This window comes from Vulpes vulpes, chromosome 5 (genome assembly GCF_048418805.1).
Source record: "Vulpes vulpes isolate BD-2025 chromosome 5, VulVul3, whole genome shotgun sequence".
In the NCBI taxonomy this organism is placed as follows: domain Eukaryota; kingdom Metazoa; phylum Chordata; class Mammalia; order Carnivora; family Canidae; genus Vulpes; species Vulpes vulpes.
The window spans coordinates 11,102,113-11,127,587 of NC_132784.1; the positions used below are offsets into that span (position 1 = coordinate 11,102,113).

At 46.0% G+C, this 25,475-nt stretch overlaps 1 protein-coding gene across 1 annotated transcript in view; it reads right to left on the reverse strand.

The window, feature by feature from the left end:
• Window positions 1-25,161, reverse strand: part of MARCO (macrophage receptor with collagenous structure) — a 37,893-nt gene extending 12,732 nt beyond the window's left edge. Inside the window, exons 1-10 of the mRNA XM_026017749.2 lie at window positions 24,959-25,161; window positions 12,116-12,217; window positions 11,032-11,253; window positions 9,910-9,945; window positions 5,093-5,137; window positions 4,776-4,820; window positions 4,375-4,482; window positions 983-1,081; window positions 850-885; window positions 68-166 (exon numbers count right to left, since the gene is read on the reverse strand). Of these exons, the coding sequence (XP_025873534.1) occupies window positions 68-166; window positions 850-885; window positions 983-1,081; window positions 4,375-4,482; window positions 4,776-4,820; window positions 5,093-5,137; window positions 9,910-9,945; window positions 11,032-11,253; window positions 12,116-12,217; window positions 24,959-25,067 (901 nt within the window). The 5' untranslated portion in view covers window positions 25,068-25,161. The remainder of the gene's footprint in view (window positions 1-67; window positions 167-849; window positions 886-982; window positions 1,082-4,374; window positions 4,483-4,775; window positions 4,821-5,092; window positions 5,138-9,909; window positions 9,946-11,031; window positions 11,254-12,115; window positions 12,218-24,958) is intronic.
• Between the last annotated feature and the right edge of the window lie 314 nt (window positions 25,162-25,475).

Genomic DNA, 25,475 nt, shown 5'->3' on the forward strand with positions numbered 1-25,475 from the left:
TGAGGGCCAGGCTCCGTGGATCTTCAGACATCCCTCCCCACGCCCACCACAGGCCCGAGGACCTCACCTGCTAGGCCAGGGGAGCCAGCGGTGCCAGGCTCACCCTTGGCACCTGGGGATCCTGCCGTGCCGGGGGACCCGGGAAGACCCTTCTCTCCAGGTTGTCCTGCAAGTGACAGCTGCAAGGTTGGTGTGGTCGCCAGAGAGCCTGGTGCCCACCCCTCAACACGTCCCTCTTCTCAGCAGTGGCACAGGTACCTCCCACCACCTGATATGTTCCCTGGGGCAGCTTTAACCAACTCCCTTAGAAGCCATGAAATAGTCCAATTAGCAGGAGAAAAGTTACAGCCTAAGCAGTTTGTTCATCTCTGCCACCACTCCGCAGTGTCAGGACCCACCAGGCACCCCAGGTTGTGAATGTCCGCTCCACACCCCTGGGTGACAAAATGTGGCGAAGCTCTGAGACAGAACACCAATCAAGCCTGTTCCTCAGGGCACCTGGGTGGCTCAGTGGTTGAGCATCTGCCTTTGGCTCAGGTTGTGATCCCGGGGTCCTGGGATCAAGTCCCACATAGGGCTCCCCACAGGGAGCCTGCTTCTCCCTCTGCCTGTGTCTCTGCCTCCCTCTCTGGGTCTCTCATTAATAAACAAACAAACAAACAAACAAACAAATAATCTTAAGAAAAAAAACAACAAAGCCTGTTCCTCTCAGGCAGGGCCAGGTTTTAAGAGGCCCCAAGGACTGGGCTAACGGTGCAATGAAATAAAAGACAGTGGAGTCATGTCCTGGGTTTGATTGTGCCCAGCAGCAGCAGCAGCCCAAATGATCCCTGGATTCTGAGTTCTCACCTTGATCTCCTTTTGTTCCAGGAAAACCAGCCACACCTACAAGGAAGAAGGACTTTCAGGGATCTTGTTCCCCTGCAGCTCAGTCTGCCAGGGGACAAGAAAATGCCCAACAGGTCAATGGACAGCCTCTTACCTGGGGGGCCTGGCTTCCCTGAGTCACCTTTACTCCCCTGTGCTCCGGGGGGTCCCATGACCCCTGTGTCTCCTTTCATGCCCCTGTCTCCCTTGCTTCCTGAAAGATCAAGGAGTCGTGGTCAGGACAGGAAAAGGGCAAACTCCCCTCCCAGATCCTACTGACACTTGTCGTCCCACCCAAATTCCAAACTCAAACTCCTTGAGCTCCTCCTACCTGGGACCCAGAAGTGGAAGATACAATAGCTGCCCTCAAGGAGCATACCACCTTGCCCCAGAGACAAGATGTGAACTCTTGGAGAAATGGCCAAGGTCCCCTGGCCTGGCTGATGAGCCGTGGCAGGTGGGAGAAGCCAGACTTTCAGCTCCTTCCTCAGCATGCTGCCCTGGGGAGGGACCACAGCCCAGGCTTAGCCAACGCTGCCCCCATCATTTTCATGTGTGCATTTGGGGGATTATTTTTCAAGCCCCCACCCTGAACCAGAATCCGAATATTCCAGAAAGTCGATTCCAAATGCTGAGAGTAGAGACTCAAAGGCACTGGTGGAAGAAGAACATTACAGCAGCTCGGATTCCTGCCAGTGCTTCAGTCACGGCCTCTCCTGGTGCTAGAGGTTTCAAATTTTCCACTTGTTATCAGCATTCGAGGCTCGTCCCAGCCTGTCCTCTCTTCAGTCCTCCATTGCTCCCTCTTCCTTTCTGCCACTGCTCCTCGCATATCAATCCAGGGAGGCTCCTCACAGAGCAGCATCTGGCCACCCCTTCCCAATCCACAGGTTTGACTTCAGAGCCAGCTGCAAGCCCCCGCTGGGTCTGCTCATCAGCAACCCACTGGCTTGGCTGGTGTTCTGGGAGCTAAAGTCAAAGTCCCACCCGGAGCAGCTCCCTCTACCCTGGGACAGGCTTAGTGGGATGCAATTTGGTTAAAAGGCTCCATTCCATTATTTTCGTGATAACAGAGCTGGAAGGACTCAGAGGGATACCAGCCTTCTCTCCAGCGAATCAGGAAAGGAGACAAAATGGTCTGAAGCAGGGGATCCTGGGGTGGCTCAGCGATTTAGCGCCCGCCTTCAGCCCAGGCTGTGATCCTGGAGACCCAGGATCAAGTCCCACGTCGGGCTCCTTGCGTGGAGCCTACTTCTCCCTCTGCTTGTGTCTCTGCCTCTCTCTCTCTCTCTCTCTGTGTGTGTGTGCGTGTCTTTCATGAATGAATAAATAAAATCTTTTAAAAAAATGATCTGAAGCAGAGGGAAAGATGCAAAGCTTTCTGGGTCTAAGCTTAGGGTGATGTTAGGGGCAAGGTTTGGGACATAGGTTCTTTCAGGTGGTTTAGATACTGGAAGGATGATTATTTCCTTGATAGGAAACAAAACAACCAGAGAGAACTTGGTCACAGATGAGATCTCTGAGAGCCAGCCTCAGCGGCAAGCACCAATGACGTCAGGTCTTGGTCATTCAGGGTGTCTGCTTTCGCCGAAGGGACAAATAGCATTTGTTAGAAGGGACCAGGAATGACTTTCCTAGAGGAATCTGTTGGTGCCAGATGGCTCTAGGCTGGCCAGAACCATCATATTATGGGAATTTCTTGGCTGCATGAAGATTCTGGAGCGTGGTCTGGGCCGGAGTCTGTGGGCTCACAGGGCCACCTTGAGAAAGTCTGGGCTTCCTTTTCCTGCTGCAGAGGAACTGCAGACTGGCACCGCTGGAGGCCCCCTGGGAGGTCAACTGTCTCACCATCTGCCTGGTGCAAACGTGCCCCTCAGTTCTGCCAAGGGGAATCCCGCAGCCCCGTCCCCTGCTGGCAAATGCCCCTGACACCTGCGCATGTGAGCCCTTTTCCTCGAAGGGCCACCCTAAGTCCCGATGCCCTTCTTCCTCTCTTATCTCCACACAGCTGGCTCTCTTGAAACTCTAGGTCATTGCTCCTTGTTCCATTGCTGGGCATCCCCGAGTCTGTTTTCTCTTCCACAAGTGCTTTTCTTATGTTGGAGCGTGGCTGACACATCCCCCTAAGGGCCCTCTTCTCGAAGCACCCTAGTCTCTTATAACATAAATATTCCTATTCGCAGGTACCTCACCATCCATCTCATGTCTTATATTCCTGTTTTAACTAATCCTTATTAGAGGTTACTCTTATTATGCCCCTTTTCTATGTGAGTAAATTGAGGGTCAGGGAGGTTGAATCATTTGCCCCAGGTCACACAGCTAGTGAGACATATCAGGATCCAGACTGATATGATCTTAGAACTGAAATCCTTCCCTTTCTGTGTTAAAGGATCACTAATATCACCAATACTAACGGTTATCCTTTATTTAGTGTTTAACCATGCGGCAGGTGGTTTGAAAACATGATCTCTAGCCCTCCTAAGTGTCCTACAAGGTATGCATGCTTTAATTATTGGTATTTTAATTGCCGTTCTTTTCTGAAATGAAGGCACCAAATCTCAGCTGGTTGAGAAATGTGCCTAGAGACACAAGGGGACAGGTGCACAGTAGGGATCACAAACAAGCCTACGGAACTGGGGTGCCTGAGGGGCGCAGTTGGTTGAGCATGAGACTCTTGGTTTCAGCTCAGGTTGTAATCTTAGGGTCCTGAAATTGAGCCCTGTGTTGAGCTTTGTGCCCAGTGGGGAGTCTGCTTGATGTTCTCTCTCCCTCTCTCTCTTTCTGCCTCTCCCCAACCCCACTCATGCTCTTTCTCTAAAATAAATAAATAAATCTCAAAAAAAACCCCAAACAAGCCCACTAACTGCACAGTCCTCATTCTCCCTACCACATCCCAGAGCCACCTGATGGGTCCTCAAGAGGCCAAGGGACAAGGGGCATGAAGGCGCTCAGTCATGACCAGAGCCCCTGGGGCTGTCCTCCTCAGAGCGTGCCCCCTGGACTGCCGGTGTTCAGAAGCATCCAGGCCTTTGAAACACAGACTCTTGGAATTTGAACAAGTGCCCCAAATGGTTCTAAGGTAGCACCTGCTTCAGGGATCAACCTTTACCCTCCCTTTACCCTCCCTGCCTGTCAGACTCCCCTCATCCCCGGTGCCCATGTCAGGTCCCACTGCTGTCCCTTGCCTTCTTCTCCTCTGAGCTCCTGGCATGGCCTTGTCATCACAGGTCATGCCTGGCATGAGATTGTGGCTCCCCACCCCCACCCTGCACATACACACACACTCACACACACACACACACACACACACACACACACTGTGCTCAGCTTTCACGTTCCTGGCCTCTGCTGGTCTGGATAGAAGGGACCTCATGTGTGCTCTCGGGAGGCTGGTAGGCAGAGCACAGCCTTGCCCTCAGTGGGACAGAACAGACACTCTTCCAAAGGGTTGGGGCCCAGCCCTCAGCCCCCCCCCACAAGCACCAATGCCCCCCCCAGGGCACTTACCTGGGAGGCCCAGGTCTCCTTTGTCTCCCTTAGCTCCAGGTTCCCCTTTCGGGCCAACGAGACCCCCATCACCTTTGCTGCCCTTCTCTCCCCGCTGTCCTGGTGTGCCTGGGCAGAGAATGGCCAGCGAGGTAGGCTCCCACTGTCCTCCTGGGATGGACTCCTGGGCAACGGGGCAGGGGGCATCCGGGGAGAAAGGGGCCCCCAGAGGAAGCCAGGGGGATGTTAGGTCATCTCTCGGGTGTCTTGATGAGGCACAGTAAGACTCCAGAGCAGAGGACTGTGGGACAGCACCGACCCTCTGGGTCTGCATGTGGGGCCACATGGAGGGGGGACTGAGCGACTGGCTCAGCACCTTAGTCGAGGCATAGCTGAGCCCAAGCAGAGGAAGAACGCATTACCAGGGGCTCCTTGTTTCCCGGGAGCACCGTTGGGTCCTTGGAGGCCTGAGAAGGAAAGAAGAACCAGTCACAGTGCTCATGCCTCCTGGGTCAGCTGATATTCTAGAGCCCTGTAGGAGGACAAGGCACCTGGCACGAGGAGAGGGGCCTCTCTCTTTCTCGTCTCACCCCCCCATACACACGCACTGACAGGGACATTTCACTCTTCATAACAACAAAAAAGAGAGAAAAGAAAATGCTGAGTTTCTTAGGCTTAGAGCTGAGGCCCCTGCCCCCTGACCCTGTGCCCAGTGTGCATGCGTCCAGCCCCTACTCACCTGCCTCTCCCTTGATTCCAGGTGGGCCTTGGAGTCCTGGAGGGCCTAGAAAGGAAAAAAGATTCAGAACAAAGCCTGAACAAGAAGGAGAAAAAGGATTGCAGGGCCAGTAGACAAGTGCCAGTATCTGTGCCTCCATGGCATGCCTCGGCCCCCTGGCCCCCTTCTCAGATGGTGGCCTTGGCAGACAGGGGATGCCAGGCATGCCCTGGGCCTCTTTTTTTAAGATTTTTAAAAAATTTTTATTTATTCACTTGAGAGAGGGAGAACGAGCTGGGAGAGAGGCAGAGAGAGAGGCAGAGGGAGAAGCAGACTCCCAGATGAGCAAGGAACAGGATGCGGAGCTCAATCCCAGGACCCAGAGATCATGACTTGAGCTGAAGGCAGACACTAACCATCTGCTTCTTTTTAAAATTTTTATTTATTTATTTATTTGAGAGAGAGAGAGAGAGAGATAGCACACATGAGAGAGCACAAGCAGGATGGAAGGGTGGAGGGAGAGAGAAAAGCAGGCTCCCCACTGAGCAGGGGGCTCAAGGACCTAGGCCTGGATCCCCAGAGATCCCAGGACGCTGAGATCATGACCTGAGCCGTAGGCACACACTTCACCGACTGAGCCACCCAGGGAGCCCCGACCTGGGTCCCTTTTGACCTGAAAGACCTGAAGAAGACGAGCTACCTATCACGCTTACCACACCATTATTTATTCAACAAACTGTCACTGAGCCCCAGACTGAGCCAAACTGTGTGGAAGGTGGGAAAGAAAGAAAAAGCAGAGCCCCTTCCTACAGGAGGCTCATGGCCTAACAGGTGAGCCACAGATGCATAGGTGATGTGTTCTGAGGGAGGCTGTGTCGGGCAGACCTGGGTTCAAGGAGCAGCCTTACCCCTTCAGCGGGGTGACCTGGGGCAAATTACTTCATTTTGAGCCTCAGCTTCCTCGTCAGTAAAATGGGGCCATTTTACCTAGTGGCTGACTCTGGATACATGGCACCTGGTTTTGCTGTCACTTACATCTAGCTCTCTCCCTTCCCGAGGGCTGCTGTGCAGACTGAGACTCAACAACCCTGGAGGGCAGGACAGGGCTCCTCTGCCTTAGTCCATTGGGGCTGCTATAACAAACCACCACACAGCAGGTGGCTTAGAAACAACAGATTCATTTCTCACAGCTCTGGAGGCTGGAGTTCAAGATCCGGGTGCTAGTGTGGGTTGCAGACCTCTGACTCCTTGCTGTGTCCTCACGCAGAGAAGAGGTAGGGTGAGGGAGCTCATTGGAGTCCCTTTTCTAAGGGCACTAATCCCTTGCAAGAGGGCCCTAGTCTGGTGGCCGAATCACCTCCTAATATAGTCACCTTGGGGGTTAGATTTGCAGCATAGGAACTGGGGGAAGACCATAGCGTGTTCCCCCACATGGCCATGGAGGAGAGCGACTTTCCAAGGGGTATGGCTTTGCCTGAGGTCACTCATTTGGAGAGTCCAGGTCTCCCAGTGACAAAGCCTGTACCCATGTCAGGACACTATGATGACAAAGCCCGTGATGAGCTTTCTATTTCAGAGTAGAACCCCAGTCCAACCTGTGGAATTCATGATGTCATATGAATCCTGTGTGCACAGGACTGGGGTCCAGAGGGATGGAAGCAGGATGGGTAACTAGAGTCCCTCTCAGACAAGCCTCAGGAAAAGGCATTGCTGAGAATCAGTTCAGGGTTTGACAGCTAGGCCCCACTCACCAGCTGTGCGGCCTGTATGAGAGCCTTCCCTTGGCCCAGCCCATTTCCTGTGTAGCATGGGAACAGCAACACCTGCCACACAGGGACCTCGGACCACATGGGGTCATGGGACACAGTAGAAACCCAGGGAAAGTACGCTCTCGCTGCCTGCATTAGCCAGAGGGAAGAGGCAAGAACCCCAGAGACCCCCAGGTGCAGGGGTCAAGGTCAGAGACTCCTGCCCCTGGCCCTTCAGGAGTAGTGCCTCACTGTTGACAGAAACAGTCCAGTCCCTCGGAGGGGTTTTCAGGGTGAGCCCCTAAGATCGCATGGCTCCCTCCCACCGAGGCTGCTGTGGTGGCCTGGCCCCGGGCCAAGGAGGGGACTCAGGCTGCCTCCAGAGTCTGACTCTGCTCCTCCAGCCTTGCTTGAGTTACCTTGAGCAAGTCAGCATCCCCCTGAGGCTGTTTCCTCATCTGTGAAATTATCTGGGGATAATAGCAGCCACTTGGGTGTAGGGTAAGGAGTCAACAAGGCATGGATAAAAGTGCCTTGCATGGAGCTTGGGGCAGCGCCTTCATGTCCCCCGATCCAGGGCTGCCTCGTCCCTGCCACTCCCAGCCTGTCTCCCAGCTCTGCTCCTCTCATGCTTGTACTCCAGCACGTGAGTTTTCCTTCTTTGCCTTCCTGGGTTCACCCTTCCTACCTCAGGGCCTTTGCATGTATGGGTCTCTGCTTGGAATCCATATTCCCTAGCACCTTCCACTCACACTCACGTCAAGGCTGAAAGGTCTCTCCAGGAGCCTTCCCTGGTACATGAGGGGGTTAGGTCTCCCCCACGCTCTCCTTACCAAGGGAGCTGCCCCCATCTCTCAGAGCAGAAGCCAGGGCTGTCACCAAATCATGTCACCAAATCATGCTTCCCTGAGGGCAAGGGTTCTGTTTGCCTTCTTAAGTCTGCATTCCCAGTGTTTGAGGGGGGTGGGAGACAGGGCGGATTCTTGATCCTTGAGTGGCTTTCAGTAAATATTTGTTGAGAAGCCCAGAACCCACAGAGGAGGAACAGAGAGGTATGGCTGGATTCCACATTATCCTCTCCCAAAACCTGACTTAGGCACAAAGTTCCCCCTCCCCCTCCAATGTTCTGGAAGCCTAAGCCGGCACAGCAGGTTGCCTGGGGCCAAACCACTCACCTCGGGGACCCACCTACTGGTCTCCAGGGGCCTGTGCAGGAAAATGTGCCTCTGGGGAGCCCTGACCAGGGAAGGCAGGCCATGGTCCAGAGGGAGAGAGATTGAGGCCTCCCCTGGGCAGGCCAGGGTGATGGGGGAAACTGGGAAGGTGTTGAGGGGTTGCTGAGCCCCTGCTGCTAGAATCAGTTTCCTGCCTCTGGTTTCTAGGCTCTAAGAATGAAAGAAAGAGAGACAGAGAGACAGAGGGACAGAGAGAGAAGGACAAAGGCAGTCAGAGACAGAGAGAGATGGAGAGAGACACAGAGATGGAGCTAGAGATTATATATATACCCTCCACACAGATCTTCCTCGACTTACCACGGGGTTACATACTGTTAATTAAACACACAGAAATCAAAGATATTTTAAGTCGAAAATGTATTTAATGCATCTTACCTACCACATGTCATGGCTCAGGCTCACCTACCTTAAATATGCTCGGAACGCTGGCATCAGCCTACAGGTGCGCAAACTCATGTAACACAAACCCTGTTTTGTGATTCGGTGGTGACTGTCATGTAACTTACTGACCCCCGTACTGAAGGTGAGAGCAGAGTGGCTGTCGGGGGACAGAGTGCTTGTCAGTGTATCACAGTTCCCTGGTCTGGCGATTGCCTGGCTGACCCCGAGCTACCCTGCCCAGCATCACGAGAGCATCGTCCCCGGCAAGTCTCTAGCCTGGGAAAAGATCCAAATTCAAAACCTCAAGTACAGCATCTGCTAAACGGGTATCACTTCCACAGCATTGTAAGGTCGAAAAACCACAAATGGAGCTGCTGTAAGTCGGGGACCGTGTACCTTCACACACACACACACACACACAGAAAAACAGACAGAGAGAGGGGGACCTCAGGGAGGTTGCTCCCCACCCAGGGCTGAGCTGGGCTCTGTGTCTGGTCCTGGAGCACTAGGCCCTGGGGCAGGCACTGGAGCAGACTTTAAATGTCAGCTACAGGATGCCTGGGTGGCTCAGCAGTTTGGCACCTGCCTTCAGCCCAGGGCGTGATCCTGGGGTACCGGGACTGAGTCCCACATCAGGTTCCCTGCATTTAGCCTGCTTCCCCCTCTGCCTGTGTCTCTGCCTCTCTCTCTGTGTCTCTCATGAATAAATAAATAAAATCTTTAAAAAGAATAAAAAAATAAACGTCAGCTAGGTGGGTGATGGGTACTAAAGAGGGCACTTGTGGGATGCCTGGGTGGCTCAGTGGTTGAGTGTCTGCCTTCGGCTCAGGTCATGATCCTGGGGTCCTGGGATCAAGTCCCACATCGAGCTCCCTGCAGGGAGCCTGCTTCTCCCTCTACCTGTGTCTCTGCCTCTCTCTCTGTGTCTCTCATGAGTAAATAAATAAAAAAAATTTAAAGGAAAAGAAAAAGAACTCAGGTCATAGAGGCTGCCCCTCCCATTACGTGCTCTAGGAGACATAAACAATGCACCCCTGGACATGATCACAGCCAGATGGAGTGACCAGCTAGGTATTGGGTAAGAGGCATTTGGAAACAGTGCTTATGGCAGACAGTCCTACACTTGGGATGCCAGGGGGAGAGAGCACCTGAGGGGGATGCCCTTGGGCTGGCCTTGGAAGGTGGTTTAGATTTGGCTGCTGGGGATGAGTGTGTGTGTGTGTGTGGCAGGGGAGGATGGGGAAGCTATTTCCCACTTCAGGTGAGGAGCAGGGTAAAGGCCCAGAAGCCAGGACTTCCAACATGGTCAGGGAACAGAGAGCAGGCCCAACTGAGGACCAGTGAGTTTGTGAGGAGTTGTGGGGGACCACGGAAGGTAAGCTGGGGTCGAGGCCCAGAAAGGCACAAGCCCAGGAGCCCATGGAGGAAGGCTGTAGGCAGTGGGCGGCATGGGTCAGAGTGGCAATGAACGTACCTGTACTGCCTTTCTCCCCCTTGATCCGGAACAGCTCTGCAAGGGGAGAAGAGAGGGTTGTAGGCTGGTGTGAGCACATGCATCTAGAGCACCCGGCTCTGAGTCCGAAGGCTGTGTCCTCCGGGCTGAAGAGCAAGAGCCTCAGGCAATTGGGGGATTAATGGGAGACAAACGCCTAGATGTTTTCCAGGAATGAGTTTTTGGAAAAAGCCAGATGTTTAGTTGCATCTCTGGTCTACACCGGAGGCTGCAGATCCCTGGGAGCCAAACCCATTAAGGAAGAGCCTCGGGTTAAGGGCAAGGCCCCTCCTGCGGATCACAGCCAGCTCCTTCACATCTCAAGGAAGGGAGGGATGGTCTCTGTGTCTGAGCCTGGACCCTGCCCCTCTGCCACAGCCATCACCTCTTTCACCCACATGGTGGCTCAGCCTTCATCTGTGGTCACTGGGAAGACCGCAGCCTCTGGGGGATTTGCCCACCTGGACCTTGTTCTCATTCAGCACTTGGTCCCATGGGCACAGAACCACGGTCATGGAATCACCCCTTAACTCCTAGCTCACCCCAGCCATTGGGGCTGGAGCTCCATGTGACAGTGTGAACTCTGCAACAATGAGGTCGCACCTCAGAGCTGCTTTGGACCAGTCAGCCCTTCCTGTTCAGACAGACCGAGAGAGTAGTGGGGGTAGTGGTAGGATAATCTCACGTGACCCAGCCTCAAGGCTCTGAGAAGACCCAGGGAAGGAGGGGCCCTGGCATCTCCACCTTTGGCTCTGTTTTCTCCTGCCTGTGGCTGCATCTTCCAAGTTGCCGTGCTTCCCCAGCAGGAGCCCCCTCCCACCAGGGTCTCCCCGTGGCCTGCCATTTCTGTCTCCCCAGCCATGGGCCAGCATTAGTCGGCAGCATGGGAGTGGTCCTAGGACTCGACCCATCCTCCCAAACATTCTAGATCCATCTCATGCCTACTCCATATGGTTCTCACCCCTTTCCTTGCACCCCAGCGTTCTGGAATGTTCTCCTTGCCAGGGAAGGGGATTCAGGCCCAAGGATCCCCTTGCCCATGAACCAGCAGCTTCTACTTCCTATCCCCTGAGAAATCCTGGTGCAGAGGGGAGGGGGCCAAACCTGGACTCCGAGTGAAGTTATCCACCTTCCGTAGCAGGTGCTCCTGCTTGGTGCGGACCTGGATGATCTGGGCCTGCAGGACTTGCAGCCCCAAGGTGCCCCCAGTGAGATGCGGGATGGGCATTGACTGGAGCAAAGAGAAAGACGGGCTGTCCTCGGCAGCCAGCGTTCCATTGGTGAAGTGAATCTCTATGGCCCAGAGCCGCTCCTGCAGATTCAGAACTGGACACCCCACCCCCACCCAAAGCATTCTTTTAGGAACCTCATTAGAGCCCCAGGCATTTGAGCATATCCCCAACACTCTTGTGTCATATGTGGATAACTTCTGTGGGTCCTGAATACTGGACGCAACATTTCATGTGCTGTGAGGACCTAGCATGAGCATAGAGCTCTTCCTGTATCTTGCACGTGTAAACCCTGCACTTAGGCATGACGTTATATGTTCATAGACTGTTCCTTCATGGCCTAGGGATGCACCCACAGCATCATGATCAATCTTCAACCTTCCTGCATGCTCTGGGAATGAGAGTATGATGACGAATATGCTGGTCTGATCTAATCACATGTGACCTTAATAGACATGTGACATATGTTTACGACAGCTGGGCACCACACGATGTTCTTGAGTGACTTCAGTGTCTGCAGATGGAATTGCTTCATGATCTTAACACTTCGGAAGTAAAATCATGTTAACATGAACACTGATCAATAAAGCCCCCTCCCACTCAGACATTGGGGATCCTTGATGAAAGATGCACACGGCAAACTCATGTGAAATTATTGCATTGTTCACTGCTCTAACACACACAAGATCATGTACTTTCTCCCTCTGTCTCTCTGTTTGTCTCTATGTCTCTCTCTCTTTCTCATGCACATGAGTGGTCATGCGTGCACGCACACACACACATGCACATACTCCCCTGTCCACCTCCCCACACCGACCCCATCAATGTGGCTACCTGGCTATCCAGAAGTTAAGAACTCTCTACCAGCAGGCAGGGGCAGCAGTGACTCCAAGGCTCTCCACTCAACCTGAGCCCTGTGTCACCCCAGGAGGCACCAGACAGGTGCCTGACTTGTTTACCTTTTACCACCAGCAATCCAGCACCTGCAGTGAGCAGAATCAGGTAGATGGCCACTAGGACCATGAAGCAGTTCACCCCCTTTCTCTTCTTGGGCTTTGGATCTGAAACATAACCACAGCAGAGGGTGGCTTCTGTAGAAGGGAGAGACCAAGGGTGCCTCAACCTGTGTCAGAATCCCCTCTGCATGAGCAGACGGCTCCCTGTGAGGTGGAGGGTAAAGACACAAAGTCCCACTATCTTCGGATCCTCCTCTTCTCACAAGCCAAGAAATGCCATTCTTGGTCACTCATCTGTATGGCTGGGCAAACACCTGTGCCACGCATCGCTAGCTGGCAGAGTGTGGTTCTTAAACCAGGTGCACTGTCGAAGCCCTGGTGTAGTGCCCGTGATAGAGAGCTCTCGAGAGATGTTTATCAGGTGAATTAATGAATGTATATACTTAAATTTCAAAACTTTGGGAGGAGGATGATTGTCAGCACTTGATAAACTCTGAGTGATATTTAGAGACGTTGAAATACCTACTCAGTTATGAGACACAGATCTGGAATTCAGATTTGGGCATTTGTTTTCTTTTTTCTTTAGACTATTTACTTATAAAAATAAAACATGCTAAATATGATTTATCAAAAAATATAGAGAACATTACAAGGGTTAATAATCTTATAATCAGAGACTTCAAGGGACCTCAGTTCCCTGGTGTCTTAACCTGCTGACAGAAGCTCTGATGGCATTCTGGGGTGTGGCCCTCCTACCAGACTGTTTGCTTCTAGAAACTGATGAACCCTTCCACTACTAGATATATTTTTCTTTTGATTTTATGTAAATAATATCATATTACATATAATAGAGCACACTGCTTTCTGCAGTGGATGATTTCCCATGGACATTCCTCTAGTTTTTTGTTTGTTTGTTTTGTCTTTTTATTTTGTAGAGAAAGATTTAACTATTCTTTTAATAGCTGCCTAATGTCCCTTAAAGGCAAGAGTCACAATTCATGCTGACATTTCCCTGTTGGCAAGCTGTTTCCAGTTTGGGGCATTATAAAAGAGGCACCGTGGTTCCCATTCCAGTCTTTCCTTCATGCCAGCTGTGTCCCCATTTTGGGGTGTCCAAAGGCAGGGAGCCAGCCTGCAGAAGGTCCTGTGGTTCCCACCACTCACACTGACAGAGTACCTACTCGGTGCCAGGCACTGTCTGATATTGTCTATAATGCTTCTGACAATTCTGCAAGGTAAGTGTGATCATCCTCTTAGACAGACTTGGGGTTCAGAGAAGTTAAGGCAACACAACAGGCATATGTCCCTGGGTCCATCTAACCCCAAGGCCTGAACTTGCCTCACTAGCGTATGTTGACATTAGCAGGTGGAAAAACACAGTTGAAATAAGCAGGTGTGAAAAGAAAAGCGATCATAGGTGGGCATCCCATGGGAGGGAATAGGGGCATGTGAACACATTTTTGGCTTTGTGGTAGTTGATGGTGGGTTTTCGGTTGACTCTTGTAATAGATGTGTGTGAACCTTGAGTCTGTTTTCTATCAGCTGTGAAAACTTCATTATTCTGCTGAAATTCCTTCCAGCCACCTGCAGAACAGAAAGCTCTGCTTTAGCATTGCCTAATGCATGGTGGTCTCAAGATGACTTTGGCAGGCAGCAGGAGGAATGGTTTCTTGGTTGGATGGTTTTTTATTTGGTGGCATTTGGTTATTCTCAGTCTAGTACAGTATCCCCTGCACTGCACCTCCCAAATTGGGATTCACACAGAAGCCCGAGTGAACTCTCTAACAGCCTGGCCAAGTCACTTCCCTGCCTTCAGCCCTTGGTGGCCATTCACTGTCCTTGAGACAAACAACTTGTCTGCTGGCACAGGAAGACGTGCTGCTTGCCAGTTCTCCTTTGGCTGTACTTCCACACCACACCCCCAAAGTGAACCCCAACCAACAGACCAGACCACTTGTTGTTATAGCCTTCTCACTCTGGGGCATGTATCTTCTCTGAAACACAGCCCTACCTCCTCCCTTCTGCATGACTAATTCCTCCTCATCCTTTGGGAGCACAATGGTGCTTATCCTGCCCCAAGATACATTCTCTGAACCCCCTGGGTTAGGTGGGACCCTGCTTTGCTTCCCCATGTCGCTCTGTGTTTCCACCTGATATGGCACCCATCATCCTGAAGTATGTCTGTTTATGTCTCAGTTCCCCCCAATATCTTGGAAGCTTCCAGGGCTGCCTTCCAGCACTAGCATGGTGTCTACCTCACAATGTGCTGGAAAGATGATAAATGGAAGGGCGAATGAGTGGCTGCAGAGGTTTGGGTCCTGAACACGTGCAGAGTGGAACAGTGCCAGTTTAGAAGTGTTGGAAAAGCATCAGGAATGCAACCTCAGAACTCAGGCAAGCATACAGTCATGGCGAGGATGGGTAACACACAAGGGAAGCCTCATGTCAAACAGAAGATGGTGGACAATGAATATGATCTTTTAGACAGTACTAAACTTGAGGAAATGATGGAAAAAGAAAGATAATATGCTTCAGAGGCACAAGTTACATAGAGGTCAGAGATGGCAATGAGAGCCAGCATGGAAAATATAGATATTTTCAAACCAGATGGTAGGAAAAGTGGAAGGCATTTGAATGAAGATAGTAAGAGGAAAAGCCATCCTGGTAGTATGAATGGGAATAGTTTGAAGGTATCCACTCAGGCCCAAAATGCTTTTTTAAGCCAGAGCTATCATGTAACATAGAGAAAAGGTATTTTAGAAACTGGGAATTTTGAATCTGTAGCATTTATCTAACTCACTTACAAAGCAGAAAATCTGATAAACACTTTACCTTCTGTGTTGATGTCTAAGAGGGTAGAAGAACCTGCAAAGGAATGTTTACTCCAAAGTGGATTTCTCCAATGAGGAAGAGTAGTCTGAGATGAGAGAATGAAGGAAGCATCCAATAAACTAGAGCTGAGTAAACTAGAATGAGCATCCCTGGAGTAAACTATGGTGAGTCCACGTGAAGATTTTAGGGAAACAGTTTTCAGAAATATGACAGCTCTATTGTCTGACTCACAGTGAAAATGTGGCTCCAGAGGGAAATAAAATTTCAATTCCATAAAAGATTTCAATGAAGAAAACCAGTCTGCATACAAACTCTAGGGCCCCCAGACCTGCAATCTCCCGGCCCCTTGCCTAGTGGCAGCAGGTAGCTTGGTGGGTGCAGAAACCCCCTCTTCTTGCTCCTGGCACTGGGATGCTGGTGAGCAGGCCTAGAAAAGTGGTCTCTGCCCTATTGGCTTGATGTGTCCCACCCCTGACCCACGATCACTAGGCAGTCTGAAGAAACACCTTCTGTCCCTGCTGGCAGAACCAGCAGAGAGCAAGGAAGAAGACCAATTATATCAGCTGAACAAAGCCAACCAGAACAGGACAGTAGAGGCTCTGAAAAATAAATTGTTATTGAAAACACAGCCCACAAAAGTGGGCCAGAATTTTATGGGATAAACCTAAACAGTATGATTTAAAGTAGAAGATTTTAATAGAATCTAGAGTCTTCTAACGTACTATACAAAATGTCCACAGTACAATGGAAAATCAGTCATCATATCAAGAGCATAGAAAATCACAACTTGCATGAAAAAAGACAACAGGGCACCTGGGTAGCTCAGTCAGTTCAGTGACCAGCTCTTGACTTTGGCTCAGGTCATGATCTCAGAGTCCTGGGATCAAACCCTGCATCACAGTCCACACTCAGAGAGGAGTCTGCTTGAGCATTCTCTTTCTCCTTCTCCCTCTGCCACTCCCCCTGCGCTCTCTCTCTCTCTCTCTCTCTCTCTCTCTCTCATAAATAAATCTTAAAAAAAATCAATAGGTGTCAGCATGGAAATGACACAAACATTGGAATTATTCAATAAGGATTTAGAAACAGGCATAACAAAAGTACTTTAATGATCAGTTAGAAATACTCTTAAAACAAAACAATTTTAATCTACAAAAAAAGTAGAGAATATAAAGAAGAACCAAATGGAAATTATAGGACTTACAAGCACCAATTAAGAAAATCTCACCAGGGTATCTGGGTGGCTCAGTCAGTTAAGTATCTGCCTTAGGCTCAGGTCATGATCTGAGCATCCTGGGATCAAGCTCCAGGTCAGACTTCCTGCTCAGAGGGGAGTCTGCTTCTCCCTCCCCTGCCTCTTGTGCTCTCACTCACTCATTCTCTCTCTGTCTCCCTCTCAAATAAATTAAATCTTTAAAAAAATCCTCACTAGATGGGCTCAATAGTGCAATAAAAGTGATAAGAGAAAGAATAAATGAACTAGAGGATAGAACAATAGAAATTACCCTTTCTGAAAAACAGAGAAAACCAACTAAAAAAAATGAACAAAGACTCAGAGATCTATGTATCAATAACAAAATACATAATATTCATATTGATAAAGTCCTAGAAAGAGTGTGAACTGAAAAATATATTTTAAGAAAAAATGGTGGCTGAAAACTTCTCAAATTTGGTGAAAGTCACAAACCTACAAACTCAAGAAGTTGAGCAAACCCCAAACATCATAAATTCAAGCAATTGATAACAAGACACATCATGAGTAAAAAAAAAAAAATCTAAAAAAGACCCTACATACCCAGAAAATTAAAAATCTAAAAAAAAAGAAAAAATCTTGAAAATAGCCATTACCTATAGACATACCAATTTGAGTGACAACAGATTTCTTATCTGAAATTGGAAGTGACATGAAATTTTTCATGTGCTCAAAGAAATGAATTATCAACTATATCCAGTAAAAATATCCCTTAAGAATGAATGGGAAATAAAAAGATTCTCAGATGAAGGAAATCTAAGCGAAGTTCTTGCTAGTAGACCTGTCTTGAAAGAATGGCTAAAAAGGGAGCACTTGACTGACTCAGTCAATGGACATGTGACTTTTGATCTCAGGGTCATGATTTTGAGCCAAGATGGGATGTAGAGATTCTTTAAAAATAAAATTTTCAAAAAAAAAAAAAAAAAAGGAATGGCTGAAGGAAGTTCTTCAAACAGAAGAGAAAAGATAATAGCAGAAGTCATGGCACTTCCAAAAGGAAGGAATAATAAGAAAAAAGAATGGGTAAACATAGAGATACATTTAGACCATCCCCTTCACAGTTTTTTTAAATCACATTTGATGGTTGAAACAAAAATTATAATGAAGTCATACCCAGTGCGTATAGAGGAAATATTTATAATTACATTTCAAAAATGGAAAGGCTCAAAAGACGTAAGCAGAAATAAGTTCTTAAAACTTAATAAAATAAAACTTTTGACTCAAAGTGGTAGAATGTTGTTGGTAGATTGCAATAAATTATACATGTATATTTTAATGCCCAGAAAAAAATATAAGAAAACTATTTCAAATGATGGACTAAAAAACAAACAAAAAACTATAGATAAATCAAAATGGAATTCTAAAACATGTTCAAGTAACCCATAGGAAAGTAAGAAAAGAAAAGCTGGTAACAGGAAACAGAGGGACAAAGAGAAAATGCATAATAACATGATAGATTAAAGCCTTAACACATCAATAATCATTTTAATATAAATGGTTTAATTATACCAATTAGAAGGCAGATAGTATGGCAAAGTGGATTGAAAAGCATGACTCAACTCTATGCTATCTCCAAGAAACTAAACAACAGAGCTTCTGTTTGCGTGAAGCAAAAACTGATATAACTGAAAGGAGAAATCAATATATCCACAATTATATTGAGGATTTTAACAATCTACCCTCAGAAATTGAGCGAAAATCAGCAAAAGTATAGAGGAAATGACCAACATCATAAACCAACAGGATCTAATGAACAATTAAAGAATACTCCAAGCAACAACAGCAGAATACACATTATTTCCATGTACAAGTGGGATATTCACTAAGATAAATCATATAAAAAAATCGTATCAATGGGTCATAAAACAAACCCCCCAAAAATGAAAATGGAATGAAGTTGCATAGAGAATGTTTCCTGACAATGGAATCAAAATAGAAATCAATAACAAATAGACAAGGGGAAGGATGCCTGGCTGGCTCAGTGGTTGAGCATCTGCCTCTGGCTCAGGGCATGATTCTGGTGTCCTGGGACAGATTCCTGCATCAGGCTCCCTGTGAGGAATCTGCTTCTCCCTCTGCCTATGTCTCTGCCTCTGTCTCTGCCTCTCTGTGTGTCTCTCAGGAATAAATAAATAAAATCTTTTAAAAAACCAGATAGACAACAAGACAACCTCTAAACACTTGGAAATTTTTTAAAAAATTAAATAATGCATTGACTATAAAGTCTTAAAATTTTTTGAAAAAGAACTAATCAAAAATGAGAATACAGCATACCAAATTATTACATTCAGCTAAAGTAGTAGTAGGAGGGAAATGTATAGCAACACTGAAGGCTACATTACAAATGAGAAATGGTCTCAAGCTGATAAACTAGGTTTCCAGCTCAAGGAACTGGAAGAGAAGAACAAAATAAACCTTCATCAACCAGGGCAAAAAAACCCCACAAAATAATAGAGATGAGAGCTGAAATTAATGAGATTTAAAATAGGAAAACAAAAGAGAAGATCAGTAGAACAAAATGCTGATTTAATAAGATCAGTAAAATTGATAAAGCTCAACTGATGAAGAGAAAAAGAAAGACACAAATCCAGTATCAGGAATGAAACAGGTGCTATTACCACAGATCCTGCAGCCCTTACTAAGAGAGTAAGAAGATCCTGTCACTGACTTCATGTGCACAACTTACAAGAAATAAACTGATTTCTCCAAAATTACAAACTACCAAGACTCAACCAATAATAAATAGATAATATCTACATCTACAGCTATTAAATAAACTTATTTTGTACTAAAAAGCCCCTAAAAAAGAAATATACAGGCCTAGATGCTTTTAATGGAGTCCTCTATCAAAACTTTAGGAGAATCAACACCAGTTTTACACACTTTCTTGTAGATAATGGAAGAGTAGAGAATACTTCTAACTCATTTTAAGAGGTCAGGATTACCTTGAAATGAAAATCAAAAATAGCACAAAAGAAGAAAACTAAAGATCAGTATCTCTCATGAAGTTTGACACAAAAATCTTCAATAAAATATTAGTAAGCTGTACCAAGCAATGTATAAAAAAAATTTATATAATATAACTAAATGACATTTTCAGGTATACAATATACAAGGCTGGTTCAATACCCAGAAATTGATCAATACGATCCATCATATCAATGAACTAAAGAAGGAAAATCAGATAACCATATAACTGATGCAGAAACAGCACTTGACAAAATTAAGTTCATAATAAAACTCTCATAATTAAAATTCATAGTTCTAACTCATATATGCAATAATAAATTTATAATAAAAACTCTCAGCAAACTAGAAATGAAAGAGAATTTCCTTAACTTGAAAAAAAGAAGCATTAGAATGCTTGGGTGGCTCAGTCAGTTGAGCATCTGACTCTTGATTTTGGCTTGGGTGGTCCCCATGCCAGGTTCTGCACTCCTCAGGGAGTCTGCTTGTCCCTCTCCCTTTGCTCCTCCCCCTACTCTCTCTCTTTTTCTCAAATAAATAAATGAATAAAATCTTTAAAGAAAAAGGAGCATCTAAAAAATATCTAAAGCTAACACAATACTTAATGGTGACACAGAATCATTTCCTCTGAAGATTGAGAACGAGGCAAGGATGTCTGTTCTCACTCTCTTATTCCATATCATCTTGATATACTACTGGCAAATAAGTGGAAATTGCAACTAACACATAATGGCATTTACAGTCTCTCTAAAGGAAATGAAATATTTAGATATAAAGGTAACAAAATGTACATAGGCTCTGTATGCTGAAATTTATAAAACCCTGATTAAAAAACAAAGCCACACACACACACACACACACACACACACACACACACAAAACGAGACCTAAATAAATGTGGAAGCACACTGAGTGTAGGTTGTAGGACTAAAGTAAGTAAGATGTCAGGTAGGACTAAAGTAAGTAAGATGTCAGTTCTCTGAAACTGATTTGGAAACATAGCACAGCTCCAGCAAAATCCCAGCAAGGTTTTCTGTAGGTATTGATAAGCTTATGCTAAAATGTACATGGAAAGGTACAAGCCATAGAATGGCTAAAATGATCCTGAAAAAAGAATAGGGGCATCTGGATCGCTTGGTGGTAGAGCCTCTGTCTTCAGCTCAGGTCGTGATCCCAGGGTTCTGGGATCGAGTCCCATATCAGGCCTCCCCACAGGGAGCCTACTTCTCCCTCTACCTATGTCTCTGCCTCTCTGTGTGTCTCTCAGGAATAAATAAATAAAATCTTAACAAAAAAAAAAAAAGAAGAAAAAAATGTGAGGAATTACAGCTTGATGTTTAGGCTCACTTAAACCTACAGTAATCAAGACAGTGTGATATGGGTGGAGGGATAGACACATGGACTCATGGAGCAAAATAAAGAATACGGAAATAGTCCTTACACAGATATAACCAACTGGTTTTTTTTTTTGACAAGTTACAAAATTAATTTAATGAAGGAAATATAGCCTTTCCGGTAAATGGTATTGGAGCAACTGGACACCCATAGGCTAAATAAATAAATAAATAAATAAATAAAATAAATAAAATAAACAAGGTCAAGATTTGTCTATTTATATATATAAACATATATATACAGACATCTACCAACTCAAATGAAACATGGACTTAACTATAAAATATGAAACTATAAAACTTCTAGAATTAAACATAAGAGAAAAATTGGGGGACCTAGGGCCAGGTGACTTGACACCAAAAGCACAATCCATGAAAGGGAAAATTCCTAGGTAGGCCTCCAAAGGATTAAATGCTTTTGCTTTGTAAAAGACTCTGTTAAGAGGATAAAAAGACATGTTACAGACCGAGAGAGAGTATTTGCAAATCATGTATCCAGCAAAGGACTTGTATTTTGAATAGATAATGTGCTCTCAAAACTAAATAGCTAGAAAAACAAATGATCCCATTAAAACATTGGCAAAAGACACGAAGTGGCATTTCATATACAAATGGGGGGAGAAAAGCACATGACAAGATAGTCAACAGTATTAGCCATTAGGAAAATGAAAATCAAAGTTACAATAAGATATCACAATCACACACTTCTCAGAATCAGCTAAAATAAAAATAGTGATAATACTAGTTGCTGACAAGGACTCAGAAAAACTGAATCTGTTGTATAGTGTTGGTGGGAATGTAAATGACACAACCACACTGGAAAAATAGATCAGCTGTTTCTTATAAAACCAAACATACACTTAGAACCCAGCAAGTGTACTTTTGGGCATTTATCCTAGAGAAATGAAAACTTAGGCTTATAGAAAAACTTTTACATAAATGATCACAGCAACTTTATTTGTAACAGCCCCAAACTGGCAACAACCCAAATGTCTTTCAGTGGATACATGGTTAAACAAACCGTGATGCATTCATATCATGGAACAATATTCATGAAAAATGCTCATTAATAAAAAGAACTATTGATGTATACAGCAACTTGGTTGGATCTCAAGGGCATCATGCTATGTAAAAAAAGAGCCAATCTTTAAAAAGTTACATACTTTTTTCCATTCATATAACATTCTTCACATAACAAAATTATAGATAAGCCACTGATTGGTGATTGTCAGGGGACAGTTATTGGTGGTGGGGGAATGATGGGCATGTGTAGCTATAAAGGTAGCATGAGAGAGAGTTTTGTGGTGATGGAAAAGTTTGGTATTTTGATATTGGTGATGGTTACACAAATATACACATATGATAAAGTTGTAGAGAATTGTATTCACGCACACAAATGAGTGCATGTAAAACTGATGTAATCTAAATAAGCTCTAAATTGTAGCTGTATCAATTTCCTGGTTGCGATAGGGCACTATAGCTACGCAAGATGTTCTCACTAGGAGAAACTGGGTGGGGGTCACAGAGACTTCCCCATACTTGTTTTTTTTCTTTTTTTGCAAGTTTCTGTGAATCACTAATTATTTCATAATAAAAAGTGAGAAAAATAACTCTAGGGTAAAGCTGGATATCTTAAAAATGCTGAGAAATAGTAATATCACAAAAAACAAAGAACAAGGACCTGAAGTGACAGTGGTCATGCCAACAAGGGTGATCGTGAATAAATTCCTGGGTTAAGGTCTATTAGGAGAATGTTTCAAATTATCTTTAGAGCAGGAAGAAGAGACAGCTAGATCCACAGCTGGGAGCCAGGGCTTAATGTTAAATTAAACAACAACTTCTCTATCTGTATTTTTTGGGTTTTTTGCTGTCAAGAAGAATGTTCTTCAGACTGAAAATGGTGGGAAGACATGTCAAGAAGCAAGCCATGAAGACTGAAATAGTTGAGGGCTCGGGGGTGGGAGTGAGGGAGTCCAGACAGATTACATGCCACAGACCCGCAAAGGCTTCTTGATGTGCTAACAGAACCCATTCTTGAGAAACCAGACATGGAAAGAGACGGGAAGGCTCAAGACAGAAAAAATGTTCATAAATTTCAAACAGGTGGACAGGAGTGCTTCCCAGAAGGATAATGTCATCTGGGACAAATGTAGAGTCTCTTGTTCAAGTCCAAATGCTCCGCTGTTGAGGGGGAAGATGGAGCTGATACTGGTTGCTGAGGAAAGAGCTGGGTTTTGTTGAGCCTTCAGGGCGCAAAAGCAGTGGTATGTTGAGCCTCTTCAGAATATGAAAGCGATCTTCAGCAGATGTAAGGGAAAGGAGGGAAGAAGGGAGGAAGAAAGAGAGCTACTTGGAGCCATTTAGTGCTGAAGCAAGTAGTTTTGTACATCTCAGTAAGTCCTGAGGTGGTCATTATGTTACAGAGCCTCACAGAGATTACTGTCTGTAATGGCATTCATCTAGAAAGTTCTATATGTTCCATGATCTTTGTATAAGAAGATAGGAAGTTGTGAATGCATTTAGAAAAATGTTCCTTCCGGGGCACCTGGATGGCTCAGTCAGTGAAGCATCTGCCTTCGGCTCAGGTTATGATCCTGGGATCCTGGGATCTAGCCGTATATGGGCCTTCCCGCTCAGTGGGGAGGCTACTCTCCTTTTCCCTCTCTCTCTGACCCCCTCCCTCATGTTTGCTCTCTCTCAGATAAATAAATAAAATCTCTAAGGAAAAAAAGAAAGATGTTCCTTCTAACCAAGCTGTTTTGTTTTTTGGTTAGATTTTTAGTTAGTGACATCTATAACCCATGTCAGAAATCTGCAAATCCCCCTTGAGGCTGGCCTCCCAGCAAGTGAAGGCTTGCTTCATCCCGCCATTATAGTCCTACTGACTTGACTTCTAATATCTTTCCAGAGCATTCTCTTTTCCTTCCTTATACCCACTGCCTCTTACTGTCTCTTGCTACCACATTTCTCTCTGTCCCCAGAGTTGCTCTTTCTAGATCATCCCACATCTATGATAGTGTGTAATCTCAAATGCAAACCGATGCCTCTTAGCCCAATGCCAAACTTCCAAAGCTCCCCATTGCGATCAGGAAAAGTCTAAATTAATTGGTCCTAGTCTCAATCCCCACTGAACTTTCCCCACTCAATATTGGCCCCACTGCATGGAACTATTTGTATTTCTCTAAATATTCCTTATGGATATATCATAAACCCATGGTTTTCTATTCCTGCCCCAGCCAGCATCTTATTTTATTAATTCCCTTTATCATTTAAACTTTAGAAGAGGTCTCACCTCTGACCTCCAGGTCAGACCAGGTTAGATCTGTCCATACATCTGGCGATAAATTGTATAGAGATAGTTTACAGGTTGCCTGACCCTGACACCTCCTGCCATCCTCCTCCCACCACCAACATGACTGAGGACTCCCCGTTTATTCTTGTGTGTTTCCTTGGTGCCAAGAGCAGTGCCCAGCAGTTGCTGAATATTTGATCAGTTGACTTGGCTTGTATATTTTCAGTATCTTAAAAAGTCATATATCCAGAATGCTGCATTTCCCAAGGTTCATAATAGCCAGCAATTATTAAAGTCATTTGCACACATATGTTCCCTGTGACCACACTGTAAATTTCTACAGACAGAGCACTCAACCCTTCATCTTCATATACCCTTCAGTTCCAGCCAGTGACCCACACAAATGCTGGGTGAGAGAGACAGGTCAGGCCGGGGGACAGGACTGCAATTCTTCTGAGCAAACAACTTCTAAAAAAGATTGGGAGTGGGAATGACTCATCAACTTGGAAGGCAATTCCTAGAGGATATTCTGTACAGGAAATCAGAGATCCCCTGTGGAAAGCACTCACGGGTGACTTTAAATTCTAGAAGATTTAAAAAATGCATTACCTGTATTAAGGATGAGGGAGAAAATAAAGATGACAGAGTTGAGTTGCCTGAATTTTTAAGACCCGAATTGAATCTAAGACAAACTAATTATGAAGCCGTGAACATATCCTAGCCAGCATGAAATGGAGAAAGCACTCCCTGATCGGCACATCAGTTATAACGGAAGTCACCTTAAAGAATTTTAAAGGAATTACATTAAATAAAAATGTGGCACGTGACTTTAGTAAAAAGGAGGGACGTATGATAAGTATTAGCATTAATCTAAGGGCAAATATTTTAATACAATTTATTGCGAAGCTAAGGAAAAAAGAAATCCAACTATTTGCTAAGGATACAGTGTCTATCACTAACATTACATGAATTCCAGATTGAAGCGTTCCAGAAATATATTAGTGAGAGTCTACGGAACAAATCTACGCTTTCTACAGCCTTGTCTATTCTTATGTTGCCAACAGAAAAAGTATATCACCAGGCAATGTCATTACGGAGAAGCAGTACTTTACCGTTGATTTCAAAGGCCTCCATTGCAGGGAACATGGTTTGGTTGACGGCCCCTATTTCTCCGGTGCTAGCCAAGAACTCTTCCTCCTTGAGAATTTCCTTATTTTCCATTGTGAAGCTTTATAAATGGCCAAAAGTTCTGGGGCCAGCAGAAATGCTGTCCTTAAGAGGAACCACTTGGGGAAAGATTGTTCCCATTTAACCACGGCCACTAGTTGTAGACCACACAGCACTTCCCTTTGGCTCTGACTTCTGAATTTGCAAAATGTTTCCTGACATGATTAGAATTGAGCATGTCTCAAAAACAGACTACTCACATGTGGAGCTCCTGTTCGGCCCAGCTGTTTGTTAAGGGGGGGTCGAGGTGGTTTTGGAGCATAAGTCACAGGCCCTTGGAACCACTGCTTTCCCCCAGACCCCGAGAGCGGGGAGTTGGATAGCCCCAGGGAGAGTGTGAATGTCTCTCTCTCTCTGCCTTCTGCCCATCCAAGTGGGCATCATCCCAGGCCTGGGACGCTG